At 41.7% G+C, this 27,491-nt stretch overlaps 1 protein-coding gene across 1 annotated transcript in view; it reads left to right on the forward strand.

Moving 5' to 3' along the window:
* Window positions 1–27,491, forward strand: part of col27a1a (collagen, type XXVII, alpha 1a) — a 110,504-nt gene that overhangs the window by 11,063 nt on the left and 71,950 nt on the right. The window contains exons 2-3 of the mRNA XM_030065872.1: window positions 1,647–1,714; window positions 23,809–23,879. Coding sequence (XP_029921732.1) covers window positions 1,647–1,714; window positions 23,809–23,879 — 139 coding nt within the window. The remainder of the gene's footprint in view (window positions 1–1,646; window positions 1,715–23,808; window positions 23,880–27,491) is intronic.

The following is a 27,491-nucleotide window of genomic DNA, read 5'->3' on the forward strand; positions in this document are numbered from 1 at the left end:
CTGACTTGCACTATAATCACAGTACACGTCAGACTTAGCATCAGCCCCTCTCGACATTGTAAAACATGACTGCCATGTGTGACGGCTCCGTTCATGACTCTTCATTGACCTTACATACTGTACAAGCACAGCAGGTGGAGCATCTCTACAAGTGCTGCAAGTGCTCTACTTCTACTTCAAAAGAGATTACTTCAGACATACCATTGTAATACAGATTACAATGGCATATAACAGATAAGTTTATACTTACCTGTTGATCTTCTGCGTCAGTATGTTCAGTTTACCACAAGACTATTTAGACATCGGCAAAATACTTGACAATCAGAATAAAAAATATATTGTAATTCTGCATAACTGATAGAAATAAGATCATCTGTATATTTTCAAATAAATAAATGTTCATTTTGTTCTACTTTATCACTGTCACGGTGGGAGGTAGGTGGAGGACTCAAATGCAGGAGCCGCAGGCAAAAATGCTCAATGGCAAACAAAATATTTAATTGACTTACAGGGATTGCAGGACACTCAGGGAACACATGGCAGGAAGCAGAATACAATACAACACAACACAATACAACACAATGAACCGACAAGGAACAGAACTCAAAACAGGACTTAAATACACAAGAACTAAAGATCAAACAAGACACACCTGGGGAAGGGGCTGGAGCACAAGACAGGAGAACACAGAGGATGGGCTGAGGTTAAACACTGGGAGGGAACAAAACAATCAGGGATAATTGACAGACACAGGACAGGTGTGGCACTGGGAGGAGCAAACAAGACACAGGTGAAATCAATAAAAAAGAACCAGGCAAAAGAAACACATGAAACGAGACCAAGCAAACACAAGAAACACAAAACCATGACAATCACCAATTAATGTAAAGAGAAGAGAAAAAGAAAAGATACTCAAATGTCATCAACAGAAAATCCATGTAAAACTAAATCGCATTACTAGATTCAATGTGTGTTTGTCTTGTTTGTTTGTATGTTTTATTGACAGATTGATGTGTCCAGAGTCTGTGCACTGGTACAGCCCGGCTGCGGCTCAGGCAGGGTTGCCAAGTCTGCGTTTTTTCCGCCAAATTGGGCTACTTTTTAAGTGTTGCCGCGGGTAACAAATTTTGTCCTCGGGTTGGGCTTGGGCAGACCTGTGGCATAACTGTGGCCTTGTTCAATACAGTTCTGTATGACAGGGACCAGGGCGAGGGATCTCAACATGTCTAAAAAGAAACTGGACAACGCTGTAAATAGTTCAAGTTCATGGAGTTTTTTTTTATGTTGGAGACAGCCAGCAGTTTAACAGGTGAGCTGAATTGATTTTCAATTGCCTTTGCCTGGGAAATTGCCTTTAATGTTTATGATGTTATTTTATAGATATTATAGTGCATTTTGCAATTATAGCAATGCTGTTGGACTTTAAAAGCAACATGTATGGATTTTTATGGGCATATTTTGAGTTCTGGTATTGGGCTGATTTTTGGGCCGTTTTTATACCCGGTTGGGCGGGTTTTGGGCTGGTTTTGAGATGCTGTTTGGCTGCTTTTGTCTCACAGATCTGGCAACCCTGGGCTCAGGGATGCTGTGCTGCAGTAAAATAGCAACACATCGCCTCACACTCTCATTCAAACTGCTTCAAACAGACCTCCACCCCCAGACTTACAGAAGACGGAGGACATGAGAGCTTCACAAAAAAAAAAAAAAAAAGTGAGTGAGAAACACACTAATTCTCAAGACACTAATGCTAAATTTGCAAATATGCAGGAAACTAAGAACAACATCAAAAGCAACAATTTGTTGCTTGTTTTCCTTATATTTAGTTAGCTAGCCAGCTACATATTAGAACAAAGCGTTTTTTTTCTGGTTGTTTGAATAAAACAGTGAAAAACCTAAGCTTGTTTGTGAAAGCTGGCTTTGTTTGCTAAAGTTAGCTTTGCTGGCTAAAGCTAGGCTAATTGTATCAAACGTGGTGGAAGGCATCCATTACATGAATTATAAACCCTTGACTATACAAACTTTCTGGCAGCTTCATTCTTACTTTATTTGACCACTACTCTATATTGTTGTACCACTTAGTTAGCCATTGTTAACTTTGGCACATTCTCGCCCCAGGACAATGAGTGGTGCGGGCAAGCTACTTGTAGTAAAAATTATATCCTCTTGGTATTCAGGGTTGTTTTTTGGGTTGTTTCTAAGCTCGCTAATTAGCTGCTAACATACCGTACAGCTACCACTAGACCTCATTTTTTTTCCAGGCCAACTACCCAAAGTTACAAGCTTGTTCTGCGATACATTTTTTCTTTGCTACCACGTACATTAAGGCTCAGAGCCAGCTAATTTAATGAGCTGGTCATCCGTCTTCCCTCCTGCTAGCGTGTAGCATCATGGCTGACTGAATCACCATTGCATCACCAGGTGCAAATGGTGTGACTGACATGTATTAGCAAAGGCTGGGTTATGGGTATGTCAGTATGGAATGACTTGGCCTCGCAAACGCTGAGGGCACCCGCGCCAAGCCTTTTCTCTGCGTACTCTACTCCACCTTCCCTGTAAAGCCTCTTTGCTGCTGAGTGTCCGTGCTGGCTGCACACAACAGCTTACACAGTGCAGCTCATTCGGAGCCCATGGTTGAGTGGTCTCATAATGATTTTCCCCATATCAGAGGAAAAAATCACTGGCACTCTGCAGTTGGCCAGCAAAAGCCACAAAGGCCATGTATGCACTTGAAGCATCCAGTCTAACACCCCTCCCCGTTCTAAAATTAGCTGACAGGTTTCCTAGGTTTGCCTGGAGATTGATTGGAGCCCTCCCACCCCCACCACCACGTTCCCTGTTACTCATGTGAGTGGCAAGGCCCGGAAAGGTCCTACAAGACTGTTAGCAGAAATAGTGCCAGGATGTCCGTTTCTACAATTGATCCATACATCCCCTATTTTTCAGCATCCCTTGCCAAAAACAGACTGCCAAACTATACAGCAGGGCTGCTTCAGGGTGCCATACTGTAATGCAACAACCCCCTCTGGTGGAGATGGTGGACCACAAGTTGTTCAAATGGAAATACGCATGCAGACCCTCACCCAGAGTCCTGAGCATGGAAAAGAGAGGCTAGGCACTGCAGTGTGCTTGCAGCCCTCCAGGGTTCGCTGATGTCACACAATCGATTATCCCAACAGAGTTAGCCCTAGCTTTAAAACGTTAAAAATATTGCCTCATAAAAAGAGTGCCATATGCTCCGTTGCAGACACAGACACAAACGTTGGCTTTTGTTCCGCATGCTGTATATTCAAGACATAAAGATGGGTAGATTACGTCAGTTGACTATTGCCGTGTCTCAGTTCGCATGCTAACTTACACTTGGTATTTTGAGTGCATAAGTGCATTCACACTGACGAGTATGAGAAAATGCAGTGCACTCTGAATACCCTGACGTTGCACTCATAATGGTATAAACGTCGGACACCTCCCACCGTCGATTGCTGCCATCTTGATTACATAGCGGAACAGAGGAGATAACCAACTTGGTTTCAAACTTGTGAAAATGGCGGTCGAGGAAACTACCGTGGTTGCAGATGAAATGGCTGAACACTGAATATGTAACAACATACTGGTACGTTTTCAGCGAGTAGGAGAACATATTGGAGGATACACTGGCAGCAGCATAATCTCCACCGTGTGTGAAACAGGGGGCACACACAAGCAAGAAACATTTTTAATAAAACTGAATTGAGAAAACAAGTAGGCAGATATATTGGTGTTAATACTCAGCCCAATTGCAATTCACCATTAAAAAGAAGAAGAGGCAGTCAAATGTTGCAATCATCATTTCCCATAAGTGCAATATGGCCATGTGCTATTTGAGATGACACTATCCAATTGAAATTCCCACACTGTGCAAGTGAGAAGATAGAGTAATCAGGAATTTGTACTGATGGAAGCATCCAAATTGAGTCACACTGATTCTTTCACATCTGAATAGTATAGAGACACAGGAAATACCTTTCCACTATCGTATCTGAATTAGTCAGCGCTCACTAAGATGGTGATTAATCTTTTCTTGATCAAATATATCCACTTTTTCTTGGCTAGGAAAAGGAGCAGCCATTTTCACCAAATGATAACATTTCTATGCTTGGGAATAAAGTCCCTCTCAATGTGTATGCATCTCATGGACCTTGGCATACAATGTGTGTAAGAGCTGGCCCAAAATCCAAGAACAAATATGGGCTCATTGTGCCTTGATGCTGCTGGGGTTTACTGCTGCTGGCACAGTGGCTGGGTCTCTAGATCTATTGTCCATGAGGCTGCTCAGAGACGGTTTTTCAGCCAGTACTCTCATTCCAAAAGAGACCATTATCCCTGCCTGAGTGAAGCTGAAAGCGAGATAAACACCTTGTATTCTTCTCTAACCTGAAGTTAGTTATCACCAAATCAATCTGTCCTTCAGCGAGCCAGAAACTTCTGTTTCTCATATACTCTCATGGCTTAAGGCAACAATCCCAGAATAATTTTTTTTGCACCATACACTGTTATCAGTCTCATTTTTATCATGTCTTCTGGGGTTACCCAGGACAGGTATGAGGGTTTACTCCAGCAATTCAAATATAAAAATGAAAATATTAGGCTGAAGTTTCCCCATGGATCCAGTGACACTCGTGTTGGCCCTTGTCTTTCTTTCCTTTTTAATGAAATTTCTCTCCTGAGCCCTGGGCAGACAAGGAGAGTATGAAGCCCCCTCTCCCTCTGATTGCATTTCTATATGGTTTTTAAAGGAGGATTCTCAGACCGTGGGCCCTGTTGTCCTCTTTGTTATTAACTGTTCACTGTCCACTGGCTCATTTCTATCCAGACAGAAACAAGCTATTGTTCAAACTCTTCTCCTTGGACCCCCTTATTTTAAGCAATTTTAGGCCCATCTCATATTTTATCTAACATTGTAGAAAAGGTTACTTCCAAACCACTACTTTCTTTCATGAATTGCATCAGGATGTTTAGATACTTAATCTAGATTCCACTTAAACACAAAAGTGAAGCAACACTAATCAAATTTACAAATGACTGACTACTTGCAGCTTACTTTGGAAAACTTTCGATTTTAATTCATCTTGACGATAATTTGCCTCCGACCTGAACTGCTTGTGCTCCTAACTAACCATCAGGTCCTTCTCTGTGGTGGCAGGTGAAGCCTTATCCTCAAGTGCCCCTCTTCACTGTGATGTAACATAGCCAGCTGTCGAACTGCTCTCAAACTGCTAAAAAGCTGTCAGCCTCTGGTACAGCTTTTGGCAGTGTCTACAAGTGAGGCTGAGGCAATGTGCATTGCAGTGAACATGAAGCATATTTGGCTACCTCCTTCTTGTGGAGACCCCAGAGCGCTTGACACTCCTTTCAGTGGCTCCAGCTCAGCCTTGACCCACTAGATAGCTTCTGTATTCCAGGCCATACCTTTCAAGCGTTGAGATGATCATGCTGGTCAGAACCTTCACATCCAATTTGTAAACTTGCTGGAAGTCTATAAAACTTTCCATCATCATGATATCTTAAACCTATAAATAGCTGATCCCTTTTGTTTTAGTCCTTTGTCTCATCAGCAAGCACACTGAAAACCTGACTTTCTTTTACTTCCATGATCACAGCTGCATCATAGAAACTGAATGGGCCGAAGGTAGTTGGAATGCAATGGCTTGTTTCTGACTTTGAGGGACACAAGGTAGCTCCTTGTGTCCCCTTTGCTGTTACTGCGAGCTGTGCACACTGACATAGAACGACAGAGATCCACTGGATGGCCAGGTGCTCAGTTTGTCACCATGGAAACCGTTCTGCTGACCACAGACATCACATGAAAGCTTTTAATTACTCTGTTTGTTCATTCTAATATTCTGTCCCCCAGATTAAATTTGGTAGATGGAATACACTCCTACAATATCACAAGTTTGCCAGAACATATTAACATTGTAATTAGTTAACTTCACATGCATTAAATCCTTGACCATCCCAGGTGGCTTTGTCACTGTGCTAACCTGATGCTGGATCTAGTGGCTTTGTGCTGCTCTGTGCATGGCCCTGGCTTGCTTCACCTGGATCACCTGATCAGCTTTGATCCAGACTAGAGTGAGTACTCTTGACGGTGGATCTCTGATACTGACTGGCAGATTTTCATCTCTAAGAAGCTCTACTAAGAATTTCTACTTCCTTTCTCTTTGACATGTCTTAAATGTCCCTGAACAAATGAAATAAACAATGTCAGTTGTGTGATCACTTTTTTTGTGTGTGTGATGTGCATTCCTGGTCAATGCAGTTAAAGCGCTCAAAAATCTCAAAACAGGGCATCAAGCTAAAGATTAACTACTCAATCGAGCACTAGCCCCTTGATGGAAGCCCATGACGTGACAAAAATTTGGGGGTGGCACATGGTTTGACCAATCAATTTTCAGGGCACTAGCCACCATGCTGGATCTCTGCTTCTTTCATTTTCCTTTTCTCACGGTACACTGTCCTCTTTTTTTTTTTTTTTTTTTTGCCTTTTATTTCCCATTTGTTATGTTAGTAAGGCAGCATCATTACCCTTTACTCAACCCTGATATTTGGGAAGTCCTCCCAATGCTGTCAACACAATGTGAGGTCAACGCTGCTGTTTTCACACCAAGGTCTGGGCTCAAGTTCGTGAATCAAGGCGCAGGTGGAGTCATTAGCGCACGGGCGCAGGAAATTTTGTGGCCACAGGCAAAGGCGTAGTGGTGAAAAGGGCCAGATCAGGTGGATTAAATTCAGCAATAGGTGTGGTGGGGGCTGGCATCAATCCTGAGAAATCAGATTACCTCTTGTCATTCCCTTTGAAAGCAGTCAACACCTTGGCGTGACATACTGACATTTTGGCGAGGCAAGTTCAGACTCTCTTCTATAACAAAACAATTTTCTTGTCTGGGAAGTGCATGACACCCTAAATATAAACATGCTACACCCCTTATATATAAATATAGATGATGTGTTTTCTCTCCTGTTTTTTTCCAGGCCATGTAGTCTGTTTAGGGGCAGTCATGGCCTGACAACGGTAACACATCTATAATCAAAGACTAAAAGTCAAGTGAAGACTGTTGACATGGATATGAAATCACCTGCTCAACAGGTAAGACAATTTTCATCTTCAAGATATTTTAATATTGATTTATGTTGCTATATAATACAAGCTACAGACAGTTGTGCACTTAAGAAAAGTTATATTGAATAGTACTGTCAGTACTGAAATATAATCGATCCATATGTTTGGTAACAGTTGAACAAGTTGAAACAGCATGGAAGGAATCTGTTTGCATAAGGTTTAAGCCCTTAAGGTGTTAATATAAAATCAGGGTAATTAAGGTCATAAATTGTCTAAAATTTACCATATATTTGTTGTAGACATTAAATTTGCAGTTGGTACATGTAAAGGCCGATGGGGAAATTGTCAGGCACAGCAGCTGACAGTTAAATGTCTAATAGTGTGTATTTATTTATTTATTTTTATTAACTTAGTATTAGACAATTTCACGTTACATTAACGTAACGTTAACATTACATTAGCCAGCTATGGACATTGACATCTGGCTACATGTCAATTTTTTTTTGCCATACTTTTTTTCCCCCCTCACCTGCATTCTAGGAAATTTGCCTCTGATTGGCTTCCACTTGTTGCCACCATTGGTCAAGATTACAGTTAGAGTGGGGTTAGGGTTAGCCAATCAGAGGCAAAATAGGGGCAGGTCTTCTCAGCCAGAGTGTGCGTAGTAGTAATTGGGGGTTGGAGTTGTGATACTGATATCTGCTGAACTCACACAACTGTCAATCATGATATATGATATATATGATGCCCCCTTGTTCTTTAGCATCAAGTAACTGGTGGGTCTGGTCTAATACCTGTCCATGCATGTTTTATGTAATTGTATGTAATTAATTTGTATAAGTTGATTTAATACCATGAATATATTGCTATTCCACTGAAAATTGAAGATATACTATTTTGAAATTTAATGTCTTCACTCTCAAGACTTGAAGACCACCAAGCCACCACAACCAAAATACTTTGATGAAAAGTATGACATTTAATTAAATACAGAATACAGGAGCTGGATTAAAACAAAAACAGTTATCCCAACTCAACCCCTCATCTCTCATCCCTCCAAGGTATTTTTCTGCCTGGAACCTTGGAAAGCTCTCCGGCCTAACCAGTAAAAGAAAACTAGGAAAATAGGTCCATTACAAGAAAGAGAACAAATGAACTACTGTATTAATTTAAATTAACATACGTACTTGTCGTTATGGGTGATTATTTGAACAATATAATCTAAATCCTGTTAGTGCAGCATAAGTGAGATATCAGTGCAAACTACAGAAATGCCCTCTTTAGTCAACAGAAATTTGAACATACTTCTGGTACCATCACATCAATGACCAAGTCAGCCTTTCTTAAGATGGTATAATCCAAAGACAATGCTTACTGTATCACCTTGATTAGGTCCTCAAGCTGGATACATTTAAAAATAAATAGTCATCTACTCTTTGGCTACTTTCATAAAATCACTAGTATAAAAAAGATCATGCAACTTTTCAGTGTCTTCTCACTGAAAACAGATGGTTTTACATTAATTATCTGTTTGAGTTTATTGTTTCACTCAGGGCTCTGCAACAGGAACATCCCGATGTACTTCCTCTCAGCACTTTCCAAAAGTTGTGTCGGTGCCTTAAATAATGACATTCACTTGAGAACACTTTGTTATTTTTGCACCAATGTTGGACCAAACCTTTATTCTGTCCTTTGAAATAACGTGTCAATTCCTTTGCTCCTGAGGTAGGATCAAATAATAATAATAACAATAATAATAATAATACAGTACTATACAATGTGTCACACTTTCAAAAAAGAGCAAGTGACATAGATAAGTTTTTTTCAGTTAAATAATAAAATGGGAAAAGACTCAGTTGGTGAATGAGTATGGCTCAGGCAGCTCAGACATTTTAACGTGCAGGTGAAAATGTCTGCTGGGGTTCATAATTGGCTCAGTCTTTGTGCAGCCAGCCATTGTAGATTTTGAAATGACCCAGTGCTCCTTTTGCACATGGCGATACAATGGCCTACAATTTCAAAAAGCCAAAATAATGACCATGAAGCTGGAGAGATGTTTCCTGTTTTTGTTTCTGATTCTGACCGTGGGGTGTTAAACTGCAAACTGAGATGCAGATGTAAGATTTACTGTATCCCTCCCACATCCAGTAAGACTGTACAAAGCCATCCATCCCATCCATTTTCTTATCTGGTACCAGTTCGTGGTGGTAGCAGGCTCAGGTGGTCAGCCCGGACGGTCCTTTCTAAGGCCACATCCACCAGCTTCTGGCAGTTGCTATACATCTGTCTTATAAGACTGTACAGTTAAAAAAACAAACAAACAAACAAAAAAGGTATGCTGGCCTGTCCAACCTTGAATATGTCCTAATAACATTGTGTTCTATTATGATACCAACACTAATTGCTACACAATGTAATTTCTCTAATTCTCTGTGACCCCTCAATTCATACATCATTGCTTTACGTTAAGAACCAGATTTTGATGAGCTTCAGATGTGTTTAGAGACACAATTTAAAGTGACTTAATGTAATTGGATGGAGCAGATTAATGTGCTCACCTTGCTTTACGTATTTCCCACTTTACATGTATATCTTAGAACCACTTATTCCTATGTGTAGCAACTCTGAAATTGATGGGGTATGGCTCTGAATTTGGTGCTTAATACAGTATCTGATCAACAAAAAAAAGTGTCTGTGTAAAGGTCTGTGTAAAGGAGTTCTGTGAATGGATTTCCTGACAAACATTTTGCACCTGTTCTACACTTTTCCACTGCCGTCATAGTAATTAAAGGCATGAATTGCTTCTGCAATGCATGACTCGTGCTTTCTCTTCCCCTCATAACGAAAATGTTAAAAATTTACTTTAACTGTACTCCATAACCTGCAAAGATTGTCAGTTACTGTACTGCAACTTAAACATCATAAAGACATAGTGAAGACTGGTAATATAGTATATAATGAAGTGATGTACACAATCATAATGTATCACCAGGTGTGTTGGTGCTACGGTATTTACATCACCTCAGCAACAGCATCTGCAGTTAAATAGACTGCATGGCACATCCTGAGATGACCCAACTGGATTTGGTTCAAGGGTTCATTTATCATCTCTGTTCCCCTGATATTAAGTTTTGTTACGTGACGTAAAATGTCATTAAATGTAGTTTATTCATTGGCTTTTAAAATGCTGTCTTATACAATACTCTACGCAAGCAATCATGTTCATACCACATACTGATAACTGAAGGGAAAAAAATCTTACCATGATATACGTCAGTATAAATTTGTGTAATATAATAGCTTTTACAATGAATGTGACTGGCTAGGTTTTGTTTGGAAAATGCAGCACTGTCTGCTCACTGGGTTTTGCTTGTGTATGTTGCTTTCTCCATCTGCCTTGAAGGCAAAATACTTCCATACATGGCTTTTGTAAATTGCTCTTTCCAAACTTTTTTTTTTTGTTTGTTTGCTTAGTTAGTTACTTAGGTAGATTTATTGTTTTTCTATGTGATGGTTTTTCTGGTGTTCACAAATGTGGTACTAGTTGGTACTACTGATCCCTGCTCTTCAGGGACAATCAGGAGGGACAGCAAGCCCTTTTAAATCCTTGACAGAAAGTATAAATTCTTTACGTTGGATTATTTCTGTTCTGCTGAAACTGCTCTCCCTTACAGCAGAGAGCATCATCCTGTCCAACGTGGTAATCACAGGTGGATAGACCATCATTATAAATTCTACAGGAAAAGGCAATAGTTTTAACATGTTGAAATTAAAACTGAGGGTTGAGATATGGCTCTTATTTTATTGTTACATGAAACAAGTTTTTAATGGGATATTTTGGGAGTTAATTTCTTTGGGCCCAGAGAAAGGTTGTACCCACAGGATTTATATCTCAGGAATATATTACAGCCAAGTCTATAATGAGGTGTTCATCACTGGTCATGAGCTGATCTAAAATTAAATATTCCTTGTCGTGGTTCTACTATGACCCAGGCCTCCGTGGTATCGTTTGAATAAAACATGACCCCAATTTATTTGCTTTATTCAAGATAAGGCTGTTCTATCCTTCTGCAATAAGATAACTAAATGTCTCCCAGAATGAAAAGCCTCTTCATCGAGTGATCCAGCCTTTCAGCTGCCAGAAATGAAGCCAGCCCCAGATACACAGAATGACAAGCATTTTGCAGTCCCAATTTCTGCTCTTTTACATCATATAAGCCTTCCTATTGCTTGCCAGGGGAAATGAAATGTTTATTATATAGCCCTTAGGGCTTTTGCAGAGAGAGTTTCGGTGGACTTAAAGAAAGGATAAGCTTTTCCTCTCTCCCCTCCAAACTTGGCTTTCTCCCATGGCATATGAGAGGCAAGAGGTAGAGGTAGGGTCACAGCAGAAAAGAGAGAGTGAGGGGAGTTAAGATTGGCAGCTCAGTCAGATTCTGCCAATCTCCTGGGCCCTGGTCAATGTGTTCCGCTGGACAGGACAGAGCTGAGCAGAAGTACATCTGCCCCTACCAAGACCTTCCACAGTCCCGGGACAGCTTATGAGTACTAAGTGCAGCACATAAAAGCTTCCTCATAATCTTTCCACTGTGAAGCTTTGGTTTGGATGGATGAATGGATCCTAAATCTGTCCAATCATCCTTCTCCTTTCCTATTTACAGTAAGATAGACGGAAGCTAAGTGGATGTACTGTATTTAAAGATGAATGAGTGTTTATGCATATAATATGAGTGAACTGGGAGACTCAACCCGCTGGGCATATAATGACACATCTGTGAAGACTCATTGGTTTTATAGGGAGTCCAATGTAATTTTTAAAAATAGAATCATTCATGAAATATACAGCGGCCCTGCCTTTGTATCGAGGAGATATGCTAGAGGAACTCAGGGTTCAATTTAGAGTCCCCTTTATTATAAGAAAAACCTTTTTTTATTTTCTAGATAAAAAAGGTATTTCTAATTGTGATACCTAATGTCTCTGCTCTGAGCAGAAAGTTATGTCATTGGTGTGACAGGACCTAGGGTCACTTGGCTTCATGACTCCTGACTGTAGGAAAATTTTCCAATTTCCTGCAGTCACAGGACACAATGAGTAGGATAAGATCCTACTATCAGAACCAGCTGAGACTGATTCCCGGGCAGAGCCACTGGCTTGGAATGGTTTACAGGACAGTTTTACATGCATATGCACATTTTTGTGTGTAACGTGGATGCATGTCTACACACAAATATTAAGCATGCCAATGACGTATACACATAAACAACAGCAATTTCACATATTTTCTCATATGCAGACATTAATATCTGTACTTGCACTGTTATATAAAAAGCTAAGCTCATGTTCCCTCATCACTATCATTCATAATCAAACATCTATGGAGGCGACATCAAAGATATACTGTATACCTCCCTTACAGTGAAACGGAAATAACCTAGGTAGCAAAAAAAGATGACTCCCGCTGGCTGTGGGTGGATGCTGGGATAGTAGCGAGTATTACTGTGTGTTTGTGTTTGAAAGAGAGGGAGAGGAAGGTGGGAGTGAGGGAGTAGTATAGTAGCTGAGAATTCTGAGTGAATGACCATCTGTTTGCAGGGATCTGGAGATCTGGGGGGAGTTACGCTTCCTGACCACTTCTGAATTATGTCAGAATGATCGTGACAGAGGAGCTAGGTGATTCACAAGCTGAGTGGCTCTCACTCTCATAACCCCTCCCCATAACTCACCACCAGCATTCCCTGACTGTGAAAAACAGAAATTCCACTCCTAGCATTTTTTTTTACCCCTCCATTTGCTTTATTATCTCTGTTTTTCTATGTTTCTTGTTCCCCAAAATGTTTCATGTCCTAGCGATACAGAAAAATAATGTTTCCTGCAATGCGGTGTTACTGCCATTTCCTTCCTTTTCATGTGCCTTGTGAGGTGGAAGACACAGAGGCTGATGGGGGGTAGGTGGGCCATCTCTGGGATGCAGAACACTGGGCCCGGTGTAGGAATTGGTTCCATGGGGGGAGTGGATACAGCATCATAATGACCAAGCCAAATATTTGTCTAGTCCATATTCTGAGAGCATAATGAAGTCCTTTTAGAGAAGGCATCATTGGAATCTGGACAGTGATTTTATGCCAGAGAGAGGGCAGGTTTCACTGGGCTCTGCTGTTTCCACTTAGGCTAACCTGGTCTCTGGTGGCCCAATTCAAATTCAATACAGAGCTTTGTGTCCAGAAAAAGAATGAATTATTGCTCTGTTAGGCAGATGATAAGGCATGAATCGGAAATTGAAGGTGGATTTGATCATTTAATCTGTAGATGAATTACACACTGAGGTGGGATGTAATTACATGTGAATTGAATAAGAACTTGCTCAGGATTTGAATTTGGGTTACTTTAGTAGACTTCTCTCCCACCAAACTGTTAGGGTTCTCTGTTTATGAAGGGTGAAGCTTGTTGGACGGAATTTCACAGCACCTGACCCAGCCAGCTCTCTCTCTCTCTCTCTCTCTCTCTCTCTCTCTCTCTCTCTCTCTCTCTCTCTCTCTCTCTCTCTCTCTCTCTCTCTCTCTCTCTCTCTCTCGAGCACACACATCTGAGACCTGCATACCTTTGCACACATGTATACATATACAGTGCATCTATGCCCATGCTCATACAGGTGTGGACTAACTTCATAGTCCGTTGGGCCTTTCTGATGGTGCCAAGTCCAGCCTGTGTCAATACTCCCTCTGGCTGCTAAAAAAGTGTCAGAGTGAAAAGGGGGGAAAAAAGATGCCATAGTGAGTTATTCAGTCCAGGACCACTCTTGCCCCACTTTTACCACTTCTGCCCCACTGTTACTCCATACTTTATGCAGTTTGTAGATATAGCGTGATATTTCCCTTTCGCTGCCTAGCTAACCACATATACTGCCTATGTGTGCGTGCGTGGGTGTGTGTGCATTCACAAAGTGCTTCTTGAAAGTCATGCTGCAGAGAGTAAAGGATCTGTAAAAAGAATCATATATATGAAGTAAGCTATATATAATCTTTGGGGATTATATGCCATAGATGAGCATATTTTTAGCACCCTAGAGCAACATCTCAGGATTTTGGATCTGTCCAAACTCAGTGAATAAATGAATATAATAAAGCAATAAAATGCATACAATGAAATATGAGACTATAATATGAGATGATAAAAAATTACAGAAAACAATCTAAAAACAGCACGTACTGTGACAACACAGCTCCATATTTCACACGTAACAAGTGCTAGTCTGTGTGGTGTTGTCACATTTAATCCAGCGTAGTCGGGTCTGAGAGCCTGCACTAAAAGAGCTTGCCTCCCCCAGCAGGTTATTCTGGTGTTATTATGAGAACACAACATGCTCATTATGGTTGTGGCACTGCATTCAGGGTGGCTGTCTGCTCTGGTGTGCCAGCACTGGAAATGCTTGTGGTGACGGAATGACAGGGAGAGCGAGAGACAGGGAGAGAGGGGGAGAGAGAGAGAGAGAGAGATGAATGGGGAGCAAAGGAAACAGAGAAATATGGTGTTTATTTAGAAGACAACAAAGGAAGATGATAGATGAGGCAGTAAAGGGTGTGACAGATGAAAAGAGAACACAGAGAAATTAAAAGTAAACAAGAGAAAGACAGTGAGAGGTGTCGACAGAGACGAGGAGGCAGGGCTCGTAGCAGACAGAGACCTGTTTGAGAAGCTTCCACATCCTGGTGCATCACCAAACCCTAACTACACAGGAAGAAGGCAGAACCAGCAACCAGGAACATAAACAGCTGGAGAGAGCCACCTGTAAGGGAAAAACACACGCCACAGAGACACTCCACACACACTTACACACATTCCCTATATGAACAGTCTACTTGTGTGCAGTGGGGCTGAGAGAGACAGCGCTGTCTGGTTCACCACTACCACCTCCGTAACCTCTCCCATTGCCCAGCGTGAAAACACACCAACACAGAGGTGTCTGTCTTTACAAGCTATTTATTTGCAGGATGACATTAGGTTATTTTATTTCCAGACATGCTCTGAAAACACCACTTGTTCGGCTCCGTAGGTAACATCTTTCCTGAGGTGTTGTACATTGTCAGCGCTGATTTACAGAGACAATGGCAGAGAAAATCAATTTAATAAAAACTCTGTAATTCCTACATACTTTTTTCATATTTAAGATAAAAATGCATACCTGTCATAAATGTATGGGCCTTATTCCACTTAGATGAAATTCGACAAAACATGTTATTTATCTAAAGCAATGACATCTTGGCTCACATCAGTTATAGATAACACCCAACCAGCCCAGTGCCCAATTTTGTTAACTTTGAATCTGCAAAGCCCTGTATCGGTTGTATATGTAGGTACAGTATCCAGCTCACTGTAAACATTGATATCTAAACAGCCTGTATTGCTGTTACTGTTGCTGCGCATCAAAGAACAGTCTTGTGTCCTCACTAGGCCCAAGCTGCAATTTGGGCTCAAGGCGTGGTCCGGCACCCGTTGGGCTGTGTCCGCCCTACGTACCAGTAATGACCCCTTCCCTATGGGGAGCGTTTGATCTGGGCTGCCTCTGTGCCTCGGCGGGGCCTATTTCTGGAGCATGGGGGGGAATAAAGGGAGCTTTCAGACCTGGTGCCAATGACCATAATTAAGCAGCTTTAAGGGGTGGCAGTGAGCGCGCTAGCAAGCACAGAGTTTGTAATTTGGAAGAAGGGGGCAGAGTCGCTGTGGCTCATTGGAAGTACATGGGAGGGTCGGTGTGGCACCCAACACTGAAACACAAGGGACAGAGTGTGTGAAGGGGACTGTAAAGAGGATGTTAATGACTTGGGTCCATTAGCACCCACCCACCTGGGGCTTGCTGACCAACAGCCTTAGGCAGATACACAGAGGGATCACCATGATTGACACTCTCATCAGCCCCACCCTAAGAGCATGTCATTCATGACGACCTTTCTGTGCTTCTGCCTAAGGTCGTTGGGATGGGTGCTAACAGATTCAAGCCATTAATATCCTCAGTATATCCTCTAGATTCCTCAGCTAGTTGCTTATCCACCAATGTCATCCACTGATGTTGCTGAGTGTAGTATTCACTTGACCTGGCTGTTTGTTTTAATACTGACTCAACATGTGTAACACTATTCATGCAGATGTAGTGAACTCGAGGTGGAGTATGGGTGATAAGTACTGCTATTTGATAATAACTCACTTAATTGCCCACTTTAAAATGATTTGATTATTAAAATCAAGGCAAAATCACTTGCAATTATTAGTTATTCCTAATATAATTAGGAGAATTAAGCAAGAGCTGATGGGCTGAGGCCCAAGCCAGAAGTGTGTGTTCCTCAGTAACTGGCAAAGTTGTTCATCTGATAGCAGAAGAGGTTAGTGCTGTTCATTCATTAGTACTATTTTTTATTCAGTCTTCAATGTTTGCTTGTATTATGTTCCTTATAATGTTTGATGATGGTTAAATGCATACTAAATGTCAGAATGATTACCTATCCATTAAAGCTTTTTAAAGGATATTTTCTTCTTACAATAATTTTGTGTAGTATAAATTTGTCTTTCTCCCCCACCTCCGTCCCATCTGAACTTTTGAAAACATTTTCCGTCATGTAACACAAGTAAACATAAACCATGTTTCCCCACTGAGGGTGAGAGGTGGAAGATGGATATGCCTGCTGTCCATTTAGAAGGCCTCCAGTGATATCCCACTCCCACTCTGTAGGAGTGGGAGTGGGATATAGTAGTTTCTCAAGCAACCCCAAATATCTCCACCTAAATGTCCATGTAAGCTAGGGCAGATGTCAGGTTGTAATTACTGGCTCTTGTGGCTGTGTGGAGACCCTTGGTAGTTCTGATCCTGCACCAGGCCATGACCCCAGGAGGGGTTAATGGGGCTGATCCAGGTGTGGCTCCCTTTCATTGACAGAGTGCCACGATTAACACATCTCTAACATAAAAGGGTGAAACTACTGTTGACACTGATGCTGCAGGTTAAAGAATCGTGCATGATTTGCACTGATCTAATGAACAGAGAAACAGAGGTTTGCATATTGCTCACATCATCTGTGTCTGTGTTTCAAGTAAATCTTTGATGTAAATATCTTAGTTCAAACACTATGCTATATTAAAATCCTCAGTTTGCTTCAGCCTGTTGCCAGAAAGCAGTACTGTATTTCAACAATCTGTAAAGCAGGATCATGCATATTTCTCAGCGACTGCAGAATGTTCCTTGATTTGACTAAATCCACCTTTATTACTACCAGTCTCTTTATCAGTGTGCTTTGGGATTTGACCTTTTCCTTCCTGAGCATCCTCAAAAATCTTTCACTTTCACCAATAGGGTGGAAGGGTTTACAGTAATGTCACAAAGTTCAGTATTGCTAGTTCAAACAATGCAGTTAGTTCAACTCCTGAGAAAATCCAAAGAAGTCAAGTACTTTTAATGCTTGCTGCCTCTAGGCTATCACAGGTAATGGTCTCTTGGAATTACCCCAATTATTCCACCTACTGACGGATAATAAGGTGGACAAACAAGGAGAGACTCAGGGGTAGCTGTAGGCGATGCTTGTTGGACAGTCTCAGTCTATGAAGTGCTGCCCACAATATGTCACCGTGGTTTACTCCTACACGGTTTACCGGGGCCGGGGTTTGAGCGGGTCCGTGTGGCCACCCCCTGGAGAAGGCGTGTAGTTGCTCGGCACAACCGCTGGGTTTGTAACTTGACACCTGGCTGTGCGGTGCGTTTGCCATCGCTTTACCCACAGAAAGCCTATTTAAAAAGGAAAGGGATGAGTCCTGCGCTCCTGACTCCGTAACCCCCTCCAAGAAACCCAGCTTTCTCTCTCTGACTGCACGTCCCTAAATCTGGATCGGTATAAATGAATGAAATACAGGGGAATATCGAAAGACAATCACACAGGAAAACTCTCTGTCAAACCATCCTGCACAGCGAACCCAGGGAGTTTATGTCGGGCTTTATAGGCAAATCAATATGAGATTTTTCCTCTGGAACTTCATCTCAAGCCACTCAAATGTGTAAGACGGCGACTGGTGCCTTCTGCCCCCTTGCAAAGGAGTCACGCTGTGATTAACGGATCAGGTTTTTGACTGCCAGGACAAATGAATACAAATGAATTTAGGCACCCGAAGGAGAGATTGCAGAACCTCTCATCTCGACACAAAGTAAGTGATCTTTCTACACTCGCGTGCTTCTGTGTGGTTTGATGAATGGATGATGGAAGAGGGGATGGTGAGATCGATCAGCGGCAGGGTTGAGCTCACAAAATAAGCTTGAAGTAGCAGGAACAGTAGCAAGATGGTTATCGGCGTAGCCAACCAAGTCAGCCTCCATGTGCTTACCTGTGTTGCCGGCTGGCAGCGGTCCAGCTCACCATGCAGGAGTGCTGTGCACTGGTGACCATTGACGCTGTGGCCACTGTTTGGACCACGGCTGTCAGGGAGATATGCCAATGTGACAATCTACATACATGAGCGTAAATGAGTCCAAATTTAATGTTTTTAGCTCTTGTCATTATAATGCAAAGCGGCCAGAAATGAAAAAGCTAACCCATTATATGGGCTATCATGAACATTCAGGGTCAATTAGATTGGCCACTTATGTCCAATAAAAACACACTTCCCAGATAGCATTTTTCAGTCATTGGCCACAGCTACAGTTGTTCATAGAAACTTTCCTGATTGCCTATAAGCGGGTTTGAAAGTTTTGGGTGCAGAATTTATTAGATGCAAGGACTGTATTGACTAGTCTAATTTGTACATTTACAATTTACAAACATTCAGGATTCCGCGACTCATTATCATTTGTAGACAGGTTTTTTTTTTTTTTTTTTTTTTTAGATTGTTACATTTTTGCCCTTCCCGCACGAAAAAAGCAAAGTTTGCTTTAAATGGCACCGGCTTCCACAGAGCTATAAGATATGCACCTTTAACATGAGTAGAGTCTGCTAATATCAAAATCAGCTTTCGCTGCTTGCCACACCAGGATTACCCGAGACTCTGCTGCGTTTCAGTTTACTCCAAGCAACATGATTTTACGAGGTGTGTGTTTTTGTGGTTTTACAACCCAGTGCCGCACAGTGCAGGCGTTTGTTCGCATAGTTGCAACGCAGGTTTTCGCAGAGTGAAAGTAACGGAGCAGGCTTGTGTAAGCATTTACTAAAGCATTTACTCTGGAGTATAGTACTATCCTGATGTTGTGAGAAACATTCATGTTTTGAGAAAGTAGCTTTGCTCAGCTCCTACAGCTGTCACCCATTTCTCAACTACTAAAAACATTTCAAATTAATTAATTAGTTTATACATTAATACATTCATACAGTAGTCATCGCCTGTTTATTTCGGTCAAGATCACCGTGAATAAGTAAAATAATCCAAACCGAGTATCGCAATTACAATTATTTTCTTCTCCATCTTATGAAATACAAAATATATTGTCTTGCCACTCAAAATGATATTCGCGTACAGGGTGTAGTAACAGTGATGGATAATGATCAGTACAAGCTGCGCCTGCTTAGGGCTACCGTTCAGCATCCCAACGAATGAATGGATCAGTCATGGGAGGGGAGGAGGGGATAAAGAAATCTAGGAAGTAGTCCAAGGAATGTCCGGAGATATGACCTAAGACCGCCGTTTAACCCCTTAACTTTGTTTTTCCACCGAAAAACAAACTGACCATTTGGAACTGGATTAATTTTTGTCTCTCCGGATGCCTTCTGGAAATTATCATGAGTTAAGAAAAGCAAAAGCAGGTTTCAGATTTCTTCTTTTTCTGCAGAAATTCAACAACAGCTCCACAACTCTTGCTTTTAAGTATATTACTCGAACAACTGAGGTATGCAGCGATTGCTGTCTAGTAATGAAAGTCTACCTGTGAAGTGCCAGCTGCGTGCAGCATGATACACCATGTGTCCACATGGTGTCGCCCTCCATGTCCCACTATGTGGAAAACTTTGGTTCAGGGTTTTCTCCTGCAGTTATAATGAAACTAGGGATACTACATTGGCATATTTTATAACAGCAGAGACAGGGATAAAATGATGCGTAATCAAAGCTATTGGCAAATGTCAGAACTTTTCTGAGTTAACAAGTCTCTGGTGAATACTAACTCCATTCATTGAGTAACTAATCCAGGGAGAGTGTATGTTATCAGCATGAGTCATACAAAATTGTGCATCAGACTTCCAGACATTACAGTAGTCCTAGAAAGATTGATTTGGATCATTTGAAATGTGAAGTGTCAGAGAAGTAAATCAAGCTGGGGTGAGAAACCGTAGCATGTAGATCAAATTTCCCCTGTGTGGGTGTGTGTCGGTGGCTGTATCTCTGTGTGTATGTGTCTGTGGGAGGTGTGCAATACTTTTAAGGGTTAAATAAAAGATTTAGAGAGGATGATACAAAAATGTTTAGAGGGAGAGAGTAGATGATGAGAGAAACACAGCAGGGGAAAGAGAGGGTTGAAGCAAATTTACACATAAAGGAGTGAAACAAGATCATCTGACAGCACTTCATCATCTGCAGGTTTAGGCTGTAGGTAGTGCAGAGACCGCGTGTGCAGGTTAGAGTGCGGTAACCAGCAGGCTACATCCTTGTCAAAACTACTGAATTTCTTTGCAGAGAGGGTATTCTCATTTAAACATTTTGTGAATTATACTCCTCATCTCTGCCTCTCCCATAGGTGGGTTTGTCATCACTGTGTGGCTGAGCTTTGTTCAAACCCACAGAATGTTATTTTAAATGTAAGTGGAGATTCCAAGGTTTCCAAAGACACCAAGTATGTGCTGTTGAATTACAGGGAAATGTGTATAAAATGATACACAAGACATTTAGATATTTTCTTCTTGATGTAATGGTGTAGCCATAGAACAACTGCGTTTTGGCTTTGAATATTTCACTCAGTGTAAGTGTAATGTAGCTTCATTGAAGGGTTGCAACCAACAGATACCGAATGTTGGTGACATGATTGTACAACATGGAAAAAGTGTTTTATATTTTTCTATCTTTGAATCCAAATGAGGGGAAATTTAAGGGAAATCAGAGTCAAAGGGGTTAACCGTTGTTGCTATCAGGCAAATATCCCAATGTGGATAATGTGTAGATTAGGATGTACAGCTGCACCATGGCCACAGGCATCTTAGCATTGGATTCATAAAACAACCAGCTTTGTTTCGCTCTCTCTCTCTCTCTCTCTCTCTCTCTCTCTCTCTCTCTCTCTCTCTCTCTCTCTCTCTCTCTCTCTCTCTATTGCTCTGTCTGTTCTTTGTACACTAAAGACCGTTTACTAAAAGCTGTGTACAGCAAAGATGGGCTGAAGTTCAGTGTGTGGGTGTCTTATGAAAGATGATCTGAGCAGCTCAGAGCATTTGCAGGACTCTTCCTCTATCTGTCTTTGAAATGAGTTCAGTGACTCACAGTGCAGTATATAGGTTAGACTGTCTAGCTGGTAATTGATGAGTTAGGACGAGGCAGTGTGCTCTGTTGGCCTGTATTTTGTCCACTCAGCTCAGCTGAGAATTCCCCTGAGGAGTCATGTCATGGCTTGGTGTTGCAGTGTGAAAACCGCAAGAGAGGGGTCTGTGTGCCGATGTCGGCTCTATTGATTCAAATCTCTATTGCAGAGTTTGGCTCCTGGCCACCACAGCTTCACTTCAAAGCAACACCCCTCACTGCTCCATAGATGAAAAACCCTAACCTGCCACACACACTTCAAAAGCGCCTCAAAGAAAACCAAAGCCAGGCTACTGAGAACTTTTTTAAAAATATGAAATGCCAAGGAAAACATTGGTGTTTCCCAGGCAACTGGGTCCAGTTCACACAGCAGCAAACAGTCAGAGGGACAGATTTAGAGTCATTTTCACTGCAGGAAAATTCTCAGCATTTATGACTCATTCTCAAAAGCAGATCTCCGTCCAGCTGATAACATACCAAATGAGGCCATGACCAGCTGGCTGACTTGGAGATACACAAACATGCTCATACACACGCACATACACGCGCACATGCACATGCACGCGCTCACAGACATAGACGCACGCATTACATAAACAAACCCACAAGATTTATCTTTCTCATTCACCAATGTCTTTAACTTAGCTACTACGCATATGCTCACACATACACACACACACACACACACACACACACACACGCTTGGTATCCTGAGGAGCCGCAGTGAGCTGTGTTGTGTTGCTAACTAGGTGGTGGGAGAGTGGTTTCGCAGCCTCGAGTAGCTCTAACTACAGATAACCACAATCAGACTGAGCTATAACTAGACACCACAAACACACATATAATACATAAAAGAACATCTTTGCACACATAGACACATAAACATGGTGTACGCCAACATATCAATCAACCCATATCAGTCATCCAGGAGTCATGCCCTTTTGAAAGTCAAAGGCATGGTTTGGAGAAATCATTGTCTTTGTAAGCTAGAGAGGGACAGTCTTTTTGTTTTGGCATTTATACATATTTTGGCTGAGATACTGTAGGGACATATATTTAAACAGTAGTTACTTACTTTCCTTAGTTTATGTATTTGGGGCCTCTGGCCCACCCCCACCTATCTGCCTGATTGTCAGTAGCCATCCACCACAGCTGCTTTACACATTTCCTCCTCCAGTGTGTGTGTGTGTGTGTGTGTGTGTGTGTGTGTGTGTGTGTGTGAGACTCTGTGTCTGGATGACCTCCAGCAGTAAACAGTGGCTGCCCTGCCTGTCACCAGATCTTCGTCTCCCACTGAGCTACCAGTCCACTTGCCAATCACTGTCCTCAGCTCTGCTGCACACCTGGCAGTGATGAGGGAGGTTAGAGGGACCATTTTGTTTTCTGCTCATCTGTGGTGGAGCATATGCATGTTGGTTTTGGGAGGAGGGTTGATGGATAAGGCTTCTATTGTTTTTCAGTCCTACAAGCCACAAGTTGGAGGTTTTGTGTGTGCCTTTATGGAGAGAGTATGCGTCTGCAGTCCAAGCGGCATGCACTCCTGCAGAGACCAGTGCCCTGTTGTGATCCACAACCAAGACATAGTTTAGTTGAAAGAGAGAATCACTCAGGCACAGTGTCTTCATAGTTACAATAAATTTTGTTAACATCAATGATGTTTCAGTAACAACTTTGTTACCTGATGAAGGTCTAAAGACTGAAACATCGAGGACATTGACACTTTGCTTGAGTAACTCTGTCTTTCAGCTATTTGGTCCATTTGCCCCACGCACTGAAGACATGTGGGTGTGCATAAGCATGGAAAAGTTCATATATCATTTAGTTACTAAGCATTTCTGGGTTTATTTGAGTCCTGTTGTTGTCCTGATGGCTAGCTAAACCTCTGATAACAGTGGCCTAGGGTTATTTGGGATGTGATTCTTTCCCATTAATCAGGAATTGCTGCTTTTCCAAGACTGCACTCACCACTCCATATATTTCCCTGCTTTTTTGTCTTTTGCCAATCACATGCCTGGTCATTTTCTGCCTATATATATTTGTGATGTCTATTACCACAAGATGTTAGATATTACGCTACTTAGTGACAACATTTTCATCTTCATTAAAACCTACCCTGTAATGTTTACCGTAAGGGAATAATGCAAAGTGTTGAAACAACTTCAGCAGTTTTGGAGCAGTAACTGTTTGAGTCAGTGTTTGCATCATTGCTACCTTTATCTAATGTCCTCTCTTCTCTTCCCCACAGGAGAGCCCTATTGCTCTGTACCGTTTTATATTGTACTTGTTACCTGGGACTTGCACAAGTACACTCTGAAGGTAAGACATGGCATATTCAGTCCCCTCCATTCTTTCCGCTTTCTTCACCTTCACATATTTACCAGCGGAAAACCTGTAAAACTTATTGGAGCAGTGGCGGGATTTTAGGGTTATTTTTGCCTGTTGGTCATAGCACAAGCATGTAAACACATTGCTGTGCAATTTGGACCAACCGTTTCTATGACAACCACTGTTGAGTCAGCCAGTTCAGTGACTAAAGGACCGATCAAATCAGAGGTTCAAAGTGGGCCACAGACATTAGAGAGAAAATAAACTGTCCAAAAAATACTTTGTACTTTGTAATTACCACACTGACGTGGTGGAGTACTATCAAGCACGGAGGACAGACAAAACCACTTCCAAAAATCATTTCAGTAAGTGTTCAGGAAACCTGATTTCACTTGCTTCTTCCCTTCATTAAGTCATTGGTTGTAGACTCTTGACATCTGCCATTGGCACCTTTTTCTAATGGCATTGGTACCTTTGTGAATTACAGTGTTGCTGACTTCTGAATAGGTCAGTATTATTGGATTAGTGGTTGTTTGGCTTGCACATCCTGTACACAGACACCTGGGAGGCAGTGGACTTTGAAGGAGCAATCAGATGGAAAGAATGGCGCTGCCTGTAACTATTGGTTCTGTATTACTGTTCAGGAAGGTTATGGTGAAGGTGCAGGAGACAGCAGGGTTGGTGGCTTAGCTGTGGAAAAGGGGCTCATCACCCTCTGTTGAGGCTGGAGCAGCACAGCTCTGAGGCCGCTGACTTTCACAGTCAGGGGGTCAGAGTGGGATGTGAGGCACTTTGATCCTCTCCTTCCTCGGCCATGGTGCATCCTCAAGGGGGCTGAGGTGGATGCCTATTTTTATTTGGAGTTTATTCCTTTGCCAGCCTCTAGCACAGTGCGCCTCCCCTCCCCACTGTAACACCAGTCACAGGCATAGTGAGCGTAAAGCCAGGTCAGTGTCAAGCTTGTCCATTTTATCGAGGGAAGTTCGCTCTCTGTTCATCAGTCTGTTAGGAATCAGGCGAGTCCCACACAGTCACTCTCAGAGCCCCTGGCAGCATCTGGCTCAGTGCTGACCAGAAGCTTCCCTGTAATCCCCATGGAGCTCACCTACCCAGTTAGTGTGCTGCTGATTAATGGTATGTCATATATTGCAAGATATTTGTTTGTGGTAAAGGGTTTATGTATCTGGGCAGTATAGCTTTTTTCCGGTTCATACAAGCACTGCAGATGTTTAAAAAAAAAAAAAACTCTGTAAGTCATTATTAAATTGGTAGTGCTCTTTCACTTTTAATGGCATCACCTTATAAAGCCACATGTCACAAATTTTCACTGCATGTATGATAGTTTAGGAATACAAAGCATTTATGGTAGCCTAATGTTGTAGGGTTGGTCTTAAGATGAAATCTTCAAATAAACCAAGAAATGGCTTAGAGAAGGCTGTTCTTTCAAAGAGACTTTCTAAATACATTAAAATGAACCAGTGACTTTATCCACTTTGAGAGACTGGATTACACAATGAAGAGCCTTGGATTTCTCTCATTACCACTAGAGTGACTTGGCACAGGGTGAAGCAATAAACTATGCGTCACGCATTAAAAACAAGTCTGCCTGTGTATGTTTTCAAATACTGTGCATACAATATGCCCTAAGTTAAGCAAGACAACAAGCAGTTTGGAGCTAACAGTTTAGGTCTAACAGTCAAAAGTCTCCCCTTCTGCCTCGCTGCCAAGTCCTGATGCCCTTTACAGTAGAGGAGACCACACAAAGAGGTCAATGCTCAGTGCGGATACGTCTGGACCTGTATCTCAAGGAACCTCTGGTTTCCTCAGTTGAAACATTTTATAAAGCCCTAATGCTTTAGTGTAAAGGAAAGTTTTACTGCCTCATGCATTACATGGAAATACCACAAAGAACTGGCTGTATAACAAAGCCAAGACTAAATTTGGCTCAGTCCTCTTTCACTGTGGCTTATCTTGGAAAAAAAAGCTTCCAAACAGTCAAATGAATGAACTAATTATTTGCTGTTGCTTGTGGAATGATACAGCTTCAAGGTAGAGCATGAAACACCAGATATATTTTTGATCTTTCCCATGCAAATAGACTTAGATACACTCAAATACAAAATTTGTTAAAATTTGCCTTGCATCACACATACACATTAGAATTTAGACTGTTAGAAGTGAAAATCAACAGATGAGTCACTGAAGTTTTTGTGTTGTCCATGTAAGAGAGCAACAGAAAGTATGTTTTGACACTTTTTTAATCCTTTTTTTAATGTTTGTTTGTTTGTTTTTTACATATATTTCATTTGAATACTTTTTCTTCCTAGAACATCAGTGTGTGTGCTTTTTCCATTGTCCAGGTCCAGTGTCTTGATAACTGCTGTTGCTTTCTTAGATAAACAAGACAGAAACTCTGTCACTCAGGACTCCCCCATCAGGCTCCCCTTGTCTTTCCCAGTTTCTCTCTATCATGCTCTCAGGTCAGAATAAGCATTGCTTGTCCATTCAAATGTGGTCTAAAGAGGACTGCACTCATTCTGAGCTTTTTAGACACTCCTCCATCCTTTCACAAGCCGGCTACTATGCGCATGTCCCCATTAGGGGAGGCCCAGTGACCACAGGTCAGAACGGGCCCAGAGACAACAAGGATGGCGAGGGGCCCAGATCTGAGATCATAGGGTAATCACCTCCCTGATGTCTGCTCCCCTAGTCTCCAGGCCCCTCCTAAAGAGTAAGAGCTTGGACTGCCTGGATCAAAACCCTCAACAGAAAACAGAGGCTGGCTAGTGTGCTGGAAACTGCAGTCTGTCTCCAGGCTGAGAGATGCTCTGCTGGAAGTCCAAGTTGACTCAACTGACGAGAATGACAGAGAGAGGAGGGGAAGAGGGTAGACTGTCTGATAAGATCAATGGGATATGGTCCATTAATCCCAGGCTATCTCTGAAAAACAAAGAAGCGATATCTTAATGTCATAGCAATAAGAGGTTCCAATGCAATTGTATTTAGTCTTATTCTTTTGCCTGCTAATACTAATACGCTTGATCGTCTAGTAACTCTGCCCATCGCACATCAAATTCACAGACATTTATTTGCAACCCATATGTAAATATAATATTTGTATAGGGGATTTAATGGGATTTAACGGTTATCTATATGCCTAAATGGCATATAAATAGCCACATTTAATATCCATATATGAAATGTATTAGAAATGGGCATTTTTTTATATATATAGACAGATCTAACATGCATTACAAATACATGTCCTCCCCATTGCTTTCATATATACATATACACTATATAAGTTCCACATTTATGTTCAACATATACAAGCTACACATATCCAAAGGAGCAGTACATATGTTGGCATCATGTATGACTTCATATGTGACATAAATCATAACATTCTTTTAGTATAGACGCATATTAAATATTTTTATTAAATTTCCATTTGGTTAGCTATGTACAGCATCCCACCCATCTTTCCTTCCCTTGTAGGAGTGTACGTTGCCCTTAAATGGTCACCAGAGGATTAGTTGCTTTAGCCAGCTTGTGTGATCCTGGTACAGGTTGCTCTGGCTGTGATTTAGCCCCCTTAGCATT

Source organism: Myripristis murdjan, chromosome 12, assembly GCF_902150065.1.
Source record: "Myripristis murdjan chromosome 12, fMyrMur1.1, whole genome shotgun sequence".
Lineage (NCBI taxonomy): Eukaryota > Metazoa > Chordata > Actinopteri > Holocentriformes > Holocentridae > Myripristis > Myripristis murdjan.